The sequence below is a fragment of the Salvelinus namaycush genome, chromosome 27, assembly GCF_016432855.1.
Source record: "Salvelinus namaycush isolate Seneca chromosome 27, SaNama_1.0, whole genome shotgun sequence".
In the NCBI taxonomy this organism is placed as follows: Eukaryota; Metazoa; Chordata; class Actinopteri; order Salmoniformes; family Salmonidae; genus Salvelinus; species Salvelinus namaycush.
In genome coordinates, this window is record NC_052333.1 from 22,993,635 (window position 1) to 23,008,311 (window position 14,677).

At 44.8% G+C, this 14,677-nt stretch overlaps 1 protein-coding gene across 1 annotated transcript; it reads left to right on the forward strand.

Moving 5' to 3' along the window:
- Nucleotides 1-86: 86 nt before the first annotated feature.
- On the forward strand, nucleotides 87-14,090 carry LOC120022662 (protein mono-ADP-ribosyltransferase PARP10-like). Its single transcript, XM_038966646.1, has 12 exons — nucleotides 87-475; nucleotides 2,857-3,032; nucleotides 3,265-3,507; nucleotides 4,957-5,187; nucleotides 6,680-7,737; nucleotides 8,019-8,234; nucleotides 11,252-11,378; nucleotides 11,591-12,248; nucleotides 12,424-12,833; nucleotides 13,023-13,156; nucleotides 13,254-13,428; nucleotides 13,653-14,090. The coding sequence occupies exons 2-12, from the start codon at nucleotides 2,858-2,860 to the stop codon at nucleotides 13,949-13,951; spliced, it is 3,726 nt and encodes a 1,241-aa protein (XP_038822574.1). The 5' UTR covers nucleotides 87-475; nucleotide 2,857; the 3' UTR covers nucleotides 13,952-14,090.
- Nucleotides 14,091-14,677: the final 587 nt, after the last annotated feature.

The following is a 14,677-nucleotide window of genomic DNA, read 5'->3' on the forward strand; positions in this document are numbered from 1 at the left end:
TTTTATCGTGTGCTCCAGTCATTAAAGGAAGGGGTGGGGTGTATGGGATGTAGAAGAGGAAGTTGGGTGGACTAGACTACGGGTTGGGAACGTTGTGGATGGTAGGGTGACATGAAACAGGTCTGTGTGATGAGTGTTTAGAGGAGGAAATGGGGGAGCATGTGTTGATATTTTGTGAACTGTATGATGTAGATAGGGAGAGATTGTGTGTAAGGGTTAGAGAGGTTGGATGGGGTTTGGGTGGTGTATTGGGGGGAGGGAAGTGGTGTCAAGCCTCTTTCAACTTCTTCAAGGAACAGGAAAAATGAAGAGAATTGAATGTATGTAGGCTGTGTCTGGCTTCGCACTCCAGTACAGTAGGTGGCAGTGTATGCACCTTAAGTTGAATGCGACCTGCCAACGCAATCCCAAAGATGAATAAATCGCCAATGAAGCCATTTCTGTGCGTCGTGATCTGAGAATGCTTGTATTCCAGGTAAGTTTTTCCTTTAAACTGCTAATAAAGGTGTTTCAAAGCTTTTTTCACCCGACAACTAAGGGTGAATTCATATTTATACCCAACGAGAGTTATTATTCCTTTATTGTGTCATTTGCTCTGTGCTACTTGCGATGTTGTGCGTCTGGATAGTTTCAGTTTCTATTTCTTCGAAAATGAGTGACGTTACTAATGTACATAAAATCCACCACTTGCTATTATATTCAGCGACTTATTTGTTTTATTTTTATTTAAGTCAACTTAACTCCTGACTTTTGTAGCCAAGTAGGATACATTTTGTGATCAATGCACATTACACAATTAATACACACCTGGCTGTAGGTGTGTTCATACTAGGCCCTGTCTGTGCTGGCTATGATACTTTTGGTTATGTAGTGTATGTACTGTATGTGGACACCTGCTCGTTGAACATCTCATTCCAAAATTATGGGCATTAATATGGAGTGTGTCCCCCACGCCTTTCCTGTTATAACAGCCTCCAGTCTTCTGGAAAGGCTTTCCACTAGATGTTGGAACATTGCTGCGGGGACTTGCTTCCATTCAGCCACAAGAGCATTAGTGGGCGATTAGGCCTGGCTCCCAGTCGGCATTCCAATTCATCCCAAAGGTGTTCGATGGGGTTGAGGTCAGGTCTCTGCAGGCCAATCAAGTTCTTTCACGCCGATCTTGACAAACCATTTCTGTATGGACCTTGCTTTGCACGGGGGGCATTTTTATGCTGAAACAGGAAAGGGCCTTCTCCAAACTGTTGCAGCAAAGAATTGTCTAGAATGTCATTGATGCTGTTGTGTTAAGATTTCCCTTCGCTGGAACTAAGGAGCCTGAACCATGAAAAACAGCCCCAGACCATTATTCCTCCTCCACCAAACTTTACAGTTGGCACTATGATTTGGGGCATGTAGCGTTCTCCTGGCATCTGCCATACCCAGAATCGTCGGACTGCCAGATGGTGACGCGTGATTCATCACTCCAGAGAACACGTTTCCACTGCGCCAGAGTCCAATGGCGGCGAGCTTTACTTTACTGACTTTATTGTCCCCGTGGGAAAATTGTTGCGGTATCATGTACATGTTTAAAGTAGCCTTTAGGGCCTTCCGAGTGGCGCAGTGGTCTAAGACACTGCATCTCAGTGCTAGATCGGTAGAAAAGATCGGTAGAAAGGGGGTAAAATACAAAAAAAAGATGACAAATAAATAAAGTGGCCTTTAAATACAGTAGATGACAAATTGACAATACAAAATTCATATTACACAATAAAAGAGACTTACTTACTGAGTTACTGAGTTAATTTGAATATTAGCCCGAGCTGTTTAGGAGGGATATCACACCTGGTGCAAATTGTCTAATTGTGTTTTTCCTGCTGGGGGGTGCCCTATACCTGCACCCAAAGGGGAGTAGTTCAAAGTCTGGGTACAGGGGGTGGCTTGGGTCTAAAATTATTTTGTGAGCCTTGCTGAGCGCCAAGCATGTCTGACTCATCAAAGCCTGTCTGATTCCAAGTACCTTACTTGCTGTGGTGATAATCCTTCTCAGCATATTTTTCTGGGTGATGCCAAACCAACAAACAATACAAAAAGTTAAAATATTCTCAATGAAAGATTTGTAAAACAGTCAGTATTGTACAATCAACAAAAGATCCCAGCATTTTGATAAAGTACAGTCTCTTCCGAAGCGTATTGTAGATCAGGTCTACATTTACTCCACTGAAGCTTATTGTCCAAGAGGACACCCAGATATTTGTATTACACCACTCCAGCTGATGCTTGGCATTGTGCATGGTGATCTTAGGCTTGTGTGCTGCTGCTCGGCCATGGAAACCCATTTCATGAAGCTCCCTGACGAACAGTTATTGTGCTGATGTTGCTTCCAGAGGCCGTTTGGAACTCGGTGATGAGTGTTGCAACCGAGGACAGACTATTTTTTACACGCTACGCGATTCAGCACTCGAGGATCCTGTTCTGTGAGCTTGTATGGCCTATCACTTCGCGGCTGAGACGTTTTTGCTCCTAGATGTTTCCACCTCACAATAACAACACTTACCAGTTGACCGGGGCAGCTCTAGCAAGGCAGAAATTTGACGAACTGACATGTTGGAAAGGTGGCATCCTATGATGGTGCCACGTTAAGTCACTGAGCTCTTCAGTAAGGCCATTCTACTGCCAATGGTTGTTTATGGAGATTGCATGACTGTGTGCTCGATTTTATACACCTGTCGGCAACGGGTGTGGCTGAAATAGCTGAATCCATTAATTTGAAGGTGTGTCCACATACTTTTGTAGGTATGTGTGCGTGTGTGTGCTTACACATTGTACTTTGCAAGTCAATCAATCCCATTGATTATTCCTGTGCCTGTATTTCAGGATGTCTGCTGAAAGCCAAGAGAACCGGACAGTGGAGGTGCTGGGAGTACCAGAGGAGGTGGAGGAGGAGCTGCTGTATTTGTACTTTGAGAACAAGCGTCGTTCTGGGGGAGGTAATCTGGTGTCTGTGGCGCTGGAAGGGAGCCGGGCCTTACTGCTGTTTGAAGAGGCGGAGGGTAAGAATGCATTCAGTCGGTGTAATTATTGTGATCTGATATAATGTTTAAGGCCAATAAGTTTCACTTTATGAACCTACACATAATCAGATTTCCTTTCTTTATCTGGATCCACAGAAGTCTGATGTCTTAGCAACAGCTAGTCTTCCTGTGGTCCACAAATTCATGATAATATTGTTCCAAAAAACTATTCATCCATGGCATGCTAATTATGTCTGTGTTTGATTGACAGTTGCATCAAGGGTCCTGTCTAAAAGAGCACATGTCCTGAGCAATGCTGAGCTGACCGTGAGGAAGCCTGCGTGTAAGGATCCACGGAGGCTGCTGCTGCGGGGGATTAACCCATCCAGCTGTCAAGAGCTGGTGGAGCTGTATGTAGAGAACATGATGGGGATGGACATAGACGACTACACTCTGCACCCCTCACCTGGCAGGGACCTGGTCCTAGTACACTTCCATCAGGCCTTCAATAAAGGTTTGGGGTTTTCCTATTAAGTTGAACCCCCTGGAGTCGATTTCCGCAGCCCTGTGGAAATCGAATTAGCATAAATGTATCCCCATAAAAATCTGTCAGTTTAAGCTAGAGTTTTTTGTTTTGCATTGGATGAACCTCAATCCACCGCATCCACCGATGTCGCACTTCCACATCTGCGGTTAAAGGTGACAGAGCTAGAGCGGTGTTTGTTAGACCATGAGACCAATGTTCCATCTAAGCTGCGCAGGCGCGCAGCTCCCCGGAACTGCCATGGAGAAGAAATATCAGCCCGTGCAGAGAAGCACTAAACTTTCTAGAGTTTTCCCCCTTAGTTAACACTATAAACGTTTCCCTTTACTGTGTCAATTGTGAACGAATTAACGCGATTTAATTATCCACTTTCAATGCAACATATCGACACAAAACGAACTATGCAAGAGATTTTGTAGGCAGAACGCATCTGAGTAGGATTGTATTGATACGCACGACTCAGCCTGTACTCTATACAGACCGGTGCGACATAACTAATCAGAACTGCAGTAGGCCTATATGCAAATAAACCATTGCCATATATGGATCTGTGCCATTCACTTTGAACTGGACTGTGTTTACAGCATGCGTAGACGCGCTTGTTTTGAGATCAAAGCGAGAGTTGCATGTAGCCATGTGCAGGTTCGGTCCTTGCCGTTCTGTCGCCATTGGCGAGACCAAAAAAATGCATGAGACAACCATGAAAATTGGTCTTCTCACAATTCTCTGTAGCGTCCGAACCGTTTGACCTACAAACTATTATGACCCCTCTCGAACACAAGAGGGACTTGTCTGAAGTCGGTACTGCTGATCTGCCAACTTCTGTCTATAGTGTTTGAACATTTTGGGCTACATGTCGGTTGTGTTGCTATCGGATGCCCACAGTCCTTACAAGACTCATCTGAAGGGCCCCCGGATACCAGTTCAAACATTTTATGGAAGTATACTGAACAAAAATATAAACGCAACTAGGGCTCAGCGGTATACCATATTTTACTATATACCGGTATTGATGCAAAGACCGGTTTGAGTTTTTACTTTACCTTCCATAATGGAATTTCAAGGTTTGTTTTGTTAAATGTGATACACAACTCCGGCGCTTATAATGTACATTTTCTATAGTTTACTTCTGTCATCTCTCCCTTCTGCTGCTGCTTAATGCTGCTAATCACACCAAGCCATGCCCCTCCCTGTTACTCAAGGAGAGAGTAGTTGCTCGACCACAGAGTCACAAGCACACCTCATTCACCCCCCTTTTGGATAAAAGTTAAGTATCATCACAACTAAACCATAGATTTTAAGTCATTGAGGACGGCTCATGATTTGGGAAACAATATAATTACAAATATATTGTATGTGGCTATGCTTTTGCATACAATATAGTTAATTTGTGAATTCTTCCTTATTTTGCATGCACAGACTTCCAGAAGCTTTGCTCAAAGATCTCTAAGAAGCCTCTGGATGGAGCGCAGATCGTTCTGGAACAGATCGATCAAACTGACTCCATCCTAATTGAGAACCTGCACCCCAGCATCACAGCAGACATGCTTAATCTGTACCTGGAGAGCCAACGGGGCGGGCGCGGTGAAGTTAAGGAGGTCACCATGATGTCAGAGGGGGTTGCCAGGGTCTCCTTCCTGGACTTTGACTGTACGTTTTGAAAAAATGTTATGTACTGTATCTCTACCGAATGTTTGTTTGGATGTAAGTTAAGGACGTCATCCGTAAGGGCTTCATCTGTTTGTGTACAAGCAATTCCATTTTAGCTGTTGTATCTGTTTTAAAGTAATTATGTTAGATGTTGTAACTACCGGTCAAAAGTTTTAGAACACCTACTCTTTCAAGGGTTTTTCTTTATTTTTACTATTTTCTACATTGTAGAATAATAGTGAAGACATCACCACTATGAAATGACACATAAGGAATCATGTAGTGACCAAAAACTTGTGCAACAAATCAAAATATATCTGAGATTCTTCAAATAGCCACCCTATGCCTTGATGACAGCTTTGCACACTCTTGGCATTCTCTCAACCAGCTTCATGAGGTCCATTCCAGACGCAGAGTAGGTGAACGGATGATCTCCGCATGTGTAGTTCCCCCTGCATTCTGCAGCGATACGCCATCCCATCTAGTTTGTGCTTTGTGGGACTATCATTTGTTTTTCAATTGGACAATGACCCAACACACCTCCAGGCTGTGTAAGGGCTATTTTACCAAAAGGAGAGTGATGAAGTGCTGCATCAGATCTGGCCCCCACATTCCCCTGACCTCAAACAAATTGAGATAGTTTGGGATGAGTCGGACCGCAGAGTGAAGGAAAAGCAGCCAACAAGTGCTCAGCATATGTGGGAACTCCTTCAAGACTGTTGGAAAAGCATTCCAGGTGAAGCTGGTTGAGAGAATGCCAAGAGTGTGCAAAGCTTTCATCAAGGCAAAGGGTGGCTATTTTTTATTTCACCTTTATTTAACCAGGTAGGCAAGTTGAGAACAAGTTCTCATTTACAACTGTGACCTGGCCAAGATAAAACAAAGCAGTTCGACACATATAACAACACAGAGTTACACATGGAGTAAAACAAACATACAGTCAATAATACAGTAGAAAAATAAGTCTATATACAATGTGAGCAAATGAGGTGAGATAAGGGTGGTAAAGGCAATAAATAGACCATGGTGGTGAAGTAAATACAATATAGCAATTAAAACACTGGAATGGTAGATTTGACAGTAGATGAGTGTGCAAAGTAGAAATACCAGGGTGCAAAGGAGCTAAATAAATACAGTAGGGGAAGAGGTAGTTGTTTGGGCTATTTATAGATGGGCTATGTACAGGTGCAGTGATCTGTGAGCTGCTCTATTTGAAGAATATCAAATATAAAATATATTTTGATTTAACACTTTGGGTTACGACATGATTCCATATGTGTTATTTCATAGTTTTGATGTCTTCACTATTATTCTACAATGTAGAAAGTAGTAAAAATAAAGAAAAACCCTTGAATCAGTAGGTGTTCTAAAACTTTTGACTGGTAGTGTATGTCAATGCAACATAAAAGCATAAAGCTGAGGTATAAAGCATGCGAATTCTATGCAGCTGTTGAATGTATTTTATTCCCTTCCTTGTTATTGCATCTAACAGCAGTGGAACGTGTCCTTAAACAATCACATAAACTGGAGGAGACAGATCTGACGGTCAGGCCTTACTTCTCCTTCCTCCAATCAGAGGACAGCTCCTCCTCACCTCTGACCTCTCCCCTGACCTCTGTGAATGGAACATCAGATAGTAGCACAACGAACACACAGCAGACAGACAGTGGTGGTCAATCACAGACTGATTCTCTCCCTGCAGACATAACCAATGACCGTTCTCAGTCCTCCCACAAGGCTATCTCTGAGCCTCTGGTCCCCCCTCTGTCCCCCCCTGTGTCCCAGGCAGCAGCAGCCCAGGAAGGCATGGATGACCTAATTTCGACCCCAGAGCCCATGTCTAGCCACATTTCCGTCCCAGACCCGGTGAAACTCACCCTGCTCCAGGCCAGTCCCCTGCCCCAGAGCCTCCATCTGGCCCACCAAGGCTGTAGCGTCCAGATCAGGGAGGACGGGGTCCACATGGCCGGGCCTGACCGGCTAGTGCTGGAGCAGTTGAAGAACGCTGTGTTGGAGTTCCTTGGGGGCGTGGCCCAGGCTCATCTCACCTTTGACCCAGAAAAGGCACACTTCCTGGCCAAACAGGAAGTGAAGGACAGGCTGCTGCAGACGTTGAAAGAAAACGGGCTGCCGTCCATGTACACCGTGTCGGACTGTGTCGTCATGGTAACGTCTCTGTCTCCCAGCTTGGTGAGCCAGGCATGTAGCATGTTGAAGACTCTGCTGTCTGACTTCAGTATCCCTGTGGATAGAGCGTATGAGTGTATGCTGTACGCCCAGGAGTGGACTGGCTTCCTCCAGTCTCTGGGTCTCTGCTCAGCTAATGTGTCAGAAAGAGGACAGATAGATGTCCTGACTCTGAGAGGGTTGGAGGAGGAGAAGCAGGCTAAGATAGTGGAGTTCCTCAGTACACCCATTGAAACGGAGGCTATCATCTCTATGGAGCCAGGCATGTTGAAGTACATCCAGACCCACCATCATCAGCTACTGGCTGATATGAACCAGGTGTCTATCTTCCCTCTGGACGCACATGGCGTCTGTGGACTCAGAGTAGGTGTTTTACTTTTTAGAATAATCATAAAAGCATGCATTGCATTATATAAATTCAACACAGTATATGCTGTAATTCTCTCATACCCTTTTCACACTCCCGAGTCACACTGAACTATACTGGTTACACATGCTGGAGAGGACAATGTGAAAAGAAAATCTCAGCCAGTATAGTACGGCTAAAATGTGCATGCTATCGTGAAAAGGGTGTCGGATGTCTTGGTGAATGGTCTTATAAACTTTCCACTTCCTTTAATCATCCATGTGACTGTGATTGGTAGATCCAAGGCAATGCTGCGGCATGTCAAATGGCCGATGAGGTTCTGAGGGGCGTTGTGTTGTCCACCGAGACCAGAACCATCACGGTGAAACAGACGGGCGTGGCGCGATTCCTCATCCAGGAGGGGGAGGGGACCAGCATCCTCAGGGAGATGCAGACTAAGTTCCAGGTCTACATCAACATGGAGAAGGTGCACTGGGAACCCCTGGATAATGAGGTAGTTGGCTCAATGATAAAGACATTAATATAGACTGTATCATTACTAATTAACTAGCAAATGTGGTAGCCAAATTACAATCTACACATAGACAGGGATTTGTTTTCTGTGCCATGGATTTCTTCCTCTACATTTGATAGATTCTTTAAAGGTTTGCTGTATAAGTATGGTTAAAGACATGCTCTGGAACTTTAGTAACTAAGTATTTTTTTAAACCTCTGGCTTTGAGCTAGATGTGTAGTTGATACATGCATAATCTACACTGGACAAAAATATGAACACAACATGCAACAATTTCTATGATATTTGACAGATTTATATGAACTGTAACTCAGTAATTTAAAAAAATTCATCAGGCCCTTGTGTATGGATTTCACATGACTGGGAATACAGATATGCATCTGTTGGTCATGCAGTGCGACACATCTCCTTTGCATAGAGTTGATCAGGCTGTTGATCGTGGCCTGTGGAATGTTGTCCCACTTCTCTTCAATGGATGTACGAAGTTGCTGGATATTGGCGGGAACTGGAACACGCTGTCGTACACGTCGATCCAGAGCATCCCAAACATGCTCAATGGGGTACATGTCTGGTGAGTATGCAGGCAATGGAAGAACTGGGACATTTTCAGCTTCCAGGAATTGTGTACAAATCCTTACAACATGGGTGCTGTGCATTATTATGCTGAAACATGAGGTGACGGCGGCGGATGAATGGCACGACAATGGATCTCAGGATCTCGTCACGGTATCTCTGTGCATTGAAATTGCCATCGCTAAAATGCAATTGTGTTCGTTGTCTGTAGCTTATGCCTGCCCATGCCATAACCCCACCACCACCATAGGGCACTCTGTTCACAACATTGACATCAGCAAACCATTCGCCCACACGACGCCATGCACGCTGTCTGCCATCTGCCCGGTACAGTTGAACTGGGTATTAATCAACGAAGAGCACACTTCTCCAGCGTACCAGTGGCCATCGAAGGTGAGCATTTGCCCACTGAAGTCGGTTACGACGCCGAGCTGCAGTCAGGTTACTAAGAGGGAAATAAACACATTTTTGAGAAATAAGCTGTTTGTGAGTATGGAACATTTCTGGGATCTTTTTTTTTCAGCTCATGAAACATGGGACCAACACTTTACATGTTGCTTTTATATTTTTGTTCATTGTATGAACAGAATTAGTGTCTTACCTCAGTTAGCCACGAAATCCCTACTTTGAAAGGGCCTGTTTTTCTAGAAACTGCTGAGTAATTTTCCCCCACCCGGGCCAGCCCCCTAGCAATTTGAGTCCTAGCCAATGAGCTTCAGTCCCTTGTCATTTTGAGTGACAAATAGCAAGATGCACAGAGAGCAATAACGTGTTGCATATATGACATACTAAACCATTTTTGGGGACCAATTTTGCATCATGAGTGCTACTTTGGGAACTACTGGCTAAAAAGTATACAAAAGTACTGGAGAATCTCTTTAAGCATATGGTGTATTTCAGAGATATATATATATATATTAGTGCATTCGGAAAGTATTCAGACCCCTTGACATTTTCCACAGTTTGTTGCGCTACAGCCTTATTCTGAAATAGATCACATTTTTTCCTCATCTATCTACACACAATGACAAAGAAAAAACATGTTTTTATATAATTTTTCCCCCCCAAATAAACAAATACCTTATTTACATATGTCTTCAAACCCTTTGCTTTGAGACTTGAAATTGAGCTCAGGTGCGTCCTGTTTCCATTGATTGTCCTTGATGTTTCTACAACTTGATTGGGGTCCACCTGTGGTAAATTCAATTGATTGGACACGATTTGGAAAGGCACACACCTGTCTATATAATGTTCCACAGTTGACAGTGCATGTCAGAGCAAAAACAAAGCCATGAGTTCGCAGGAATTGACCATAGAGCTCTGAGACAGGATTGTGTTGATTGTACAGATCTGGGGAAGGGTACCAGCATTGAAGGTCCCCAAGAACACAATGGCCATCATTCTTAAATGGAAGTTTGGAACCACCTAGACTCTTCTTAGAGCTGGCCGCCTGGCTTTGGTCAGGGAGGTGACTAAGAACCCGATGGTCACTGTGACAGAGTTCCTCTGTGGAGATGGGAGAACATTCCAGAAGGACAACCATCTATGCAGCACTCCACCAATCAGGCCTTTATGGCAGAGTAGCCAGACTGAAGCCACTCCTCAGTAAAAGGCACCTGACAGCCAGCTTGGAATTTGCCAAAAGGCACCTAAAGAATCTCGGACCATGAGAAACAAGATTATCTGGTCTGATGAAACCAAGATTGAACTATTTGGCCTGAATGCCAAGTGTCACATCTAGAGGAAACCTGGCACCATCCCTACGGTGAAGCATGGTGGTGGCAGCGTCATGCTGTGGGGATTTGTTTTCAGCGGCAGGGACTGGGATACTAGTCAGGATCGAGGGAAAGATGAATGGAGCAAAGTACAGCGAGATCCTTGATGAAAACCTGCTCCAGAGCACTCAGGACCTCAGACTGGGGTGAAGGTTCACCTTTCAACAGGACAACGACCCTAAGCACACAGCCAAGACAATGCAGGAGTTGCTTCTGGACAAGTCTCTGAATGTCCTTGTGGCCCAGCCAGAGCCCTGACTTGAACTCGATCAAACATCTCTGGAGACCTGAAAATAGCTGTGCAGGGACGCTCCTCCTCCAACCTGACAGAGCTTGAGAGGAACTACAGAGAAGAATGGGAGAAACTCCCCAAACACAGGTGTGCCAAGCTTGCAGCGTCATACCCAAGAAGGCTGTAAATGCTGCCAAAGGTGCTTCAACAAGTATTTACGTTTTTTAAACCTGTTTTTGCTTTGTCATTATGGGGTATTGTGTCGATTTGAGAGGTGAAAAAATGGCTGTAACGTAACAAAATGCGGAAAAAGTCAAGTGGTCTGAATACTTTCCGAATGCACTGTATTCTTTGTGTCTCTCTGTGTGTGTGTATGCATGTATGTTGTGTATTCTAGTTTTGTTATCTCCCTACAGGACATCTTTGAGGCTGCGTGGGATATGACGTCCCATCAGAGCTTCCAGAGAAGTTCCTTACAGGCCTCAACATCAGTTCTGACTCACACTATCCAGACTTCCAACAACCTCTCAGCTTCAGACAGAGGTGCATACTTTCATTTTACTCTTCTCATATCAATCAAATGTATTTGTAAATCCCTTTTTACAACATTTGTCACAGTGTTGTACAGTAACCCAGCCTGGACCCTAAAGAGCATATGGAAGCACGGTGGCCAGAATAATGTTCAGAGAAGGTGGTTATTCTATTGGGATTGTTGTTTTGCAATTCATCACTGAAAATCTATGTACTGATCCCAGATCGTATAGAGGAGGCAAAGAGGCTGTTCTCAGCCATAGATGAGACGCTGGACTCTGGCCTCTCCGGTTTGACCAGAACCACTGACATCGAGGAGGATCTGTTTACGGCCGAGGAACCCATGACCCTGAGCTCTGACCAGGGCCCAGACAGTGCTAACGTTGAGGTGGAGGAAGAGCCTCCACTGCCCCTGGTGGAGGGAGGGGATGCTGACGATGAGGGTGCTACTGCTCCTGTGGTGACTCAGGATGGAGAGCTGTCCCGGGCCATGCAACTCTCCACTACCCTGGAGGAGGAGGCGCAGATGTCCCTGGCCATCCAGTACTCTATGGAGACCACCAAGAGGTCCCTGGCTGACGAGGAGGAGGAGCTGCAGAAGGTTCTAGAGCTGTCTAGGAAGATGACGAAGATGACTCGGGATGATGGTGGTGCCATGCCTACCGCTTCCCTCCCTACTGCTGGCTCCCACCTCGATCAGGCTGTCCAGGTATCTCTGCAGGAGGCTATTCAGTCAGCCAACTCGGCAACAATCTTTGTGTTCGCTGGCTACAGTTGTGACCTGATCAGAGTGGACATTGCCCTGAACAAGAGGGTCAGTATTAAACAGCATGAGGAGAAGCTAGAGCACCGCAGCCTGAGGAGCCTGTCTCCGTATCACAGGTGTGTGTGTGTACAGTTCTATGTATTTTTTTTGTGGAAAATCTATATTGAATTCAGGTGCATTTTTTCCCGATTTGAGTTCAATATCATATTGGTTTATATAAAATACATTGCAACAGTGTGAATGTTTACTTTTTTGTAAATTGATTCATTGTCAATTAAATCAACCAATCAGGTGGTGTCTGGACCTCATCAAGAGGAAACACGCCGTGGAGGTCACCATCCAGGGAACTACGGCAATCATCTCCGGGTTCAAGGACTTTGTTACCGGTGCGATGCCGGACATGAAGCTGCTGCTGAGGAGGATCTCCACGACGACATCAGACGCTGACATCCTGCGGACAGTGCAATGGGTGTGGCACGACCCGGCGTCGTCAGGGACGGAGATCCCGTACGCTCCTGAGGCGACAGTGTTCATGGAGAACGCCTGGAAGATGAGACAGAAAAAGATCGACATCCTGCTCAACAACCTGCCGCACATCATTAACTTTGAGAAGATGCAGGAGTACAACGTTGCCTCTGGGAAGTCCGTAACCATCTCCAGGAAGATGCTGAGCTCAGATGACATGTACTCAGAGATGCAAGGTAAAGAACTTAGCAAATACTGTATGTGAGCTTATTGTTATGGGGGGGATTAGAATTACATTTGTGAGATGCTATTTCATTACTGATGCAATATCCCTGTTATGTTAATATTAACAAAGCTATTTAATGTTGCACCGTTTTCCTTCAAGCTATATTGCACTTATGTTACAATATGTTTCTGTTTTTCAGATGAGGACTACAGTCTACTGTCCAACCTGCCTGAAACATCCAGAATGAACAAGGACTCTGATGAGTTCCGGGATGTTGTGAAAGACTTCTACGACTCCACACAGGAGTACCACAACGAAATCCGAATCATTAAGGTATGTAGTATCTATCGACGTCTACAGCAACTAACCATTAACTTTGTATTGTATCAGTGATGTCGGAGTCCATTCCTCTGTTAATCTTATTTCCCAGGTTGAGAAGCTGATGAATAGGCTCCTGTACAACCAGTACAGACTGAAGAAGGCTAGTATAAATCAGAGTACCACTGACCCAGAAGTGGAGCGGACTCTGTACCACGGCACAAGCGAGACCAGCGTGAAAGAGATCTGTGTTCATGGCTTCAATAGAAGCTTCTGTGGAAAGAATGGTGAGGCCTTCTAATATAAAAAAAAGTATTGGTAGTTCATCAGCGTTTTCATTTCATCATTATTTTCATTGTAGAAGATGTAGACGGTTGTAATAATGTGGCCTCTCTTGTATATGCTGGTCTCTGCAGCCATTGTGTACGGTCAAGGGTTGTACTTTACTAATTTGGCCTATTGTATCTCTTTCTGTAATAATTTGGTCTCTCGTTGTGGTTTTTCTTTGCAGCCACTGTGTATGGTCAGGGGGTCTACTTTGCTGTGAACTCGGCCTTGTCCATCCAGGATCAATATTCTCCCCCCAACGCAGATGGACACAAGTTTGTGTTTGTGACCAAGGTGCTGACTGGGGACTTCACTCAGGGCAGTCATTCCATGAAGGCTGCTCCTCTGAAGGAGAGCTCTGACATACCACTCCGATACGACAGCGTGGCAGATAAGACTGACAACCCCTCTCTGTTTGTGATCTTCAACGACACACAGGCATACCCTGAGTATCTCATCACATGTCAGAAGATTCACCGCTGAGGGAAGGAGCGAGTGGGAGATGATTGATATCCAAAGAACTGTTTCGTCAGAGTTTTATTTGTTAGTTTTCTCCCTATTGAGAAAAGAGGATTCAAATAAATTTGTATTTGTCACATGAGCTGAATACAACAGGTGTAGACCTTACAGTGAAATTCTTACTTACAAGCACTTAACCAACAATGCTGTCTTAAAAAAAAAAACACACAAAAAGAATAAGAAATAAAAGTAACATAATTCTAGAGCAGCAGTAAAATAACAATAGCGAGGCTATATACAGGGGGTACCGGTACAGAGTCGATGTGCAGGGGCACCAGTTAGTCAGGGTAATGGAGGCAATATGTACATGTAGGTAGAGCTATTCAAGTGACTGCATAGATAATAAAAAGAGAGTAGCAGCAGCGTAAAAGAGGGGGGCAATGCAAATAGTCTGGGTAGCTAATTGATTAGATGTTCAAGAGTCTTATGGCTTGGGGGTGGAAGCTGTTTAGAAGCCTCTTGGACCTAGACTTGGCGCTCCGGTACTGCTTGCTGTGCGGTAGCAGAGAGAACAGTCTATGACTAGGGTGACTGGATTCTTTGACAATTTTTAGGGCCTTCCTCTGACACTGCCTGGTATAGAGGTCCTGGATGGCAGGAAGCTTGGCCCCAGTGATGTACTGGGCCGTACGCACTACCCTATATGTACTGCCTTGCGGTCGGAGGCCGAGCAGTTGCCATACCAGGCAG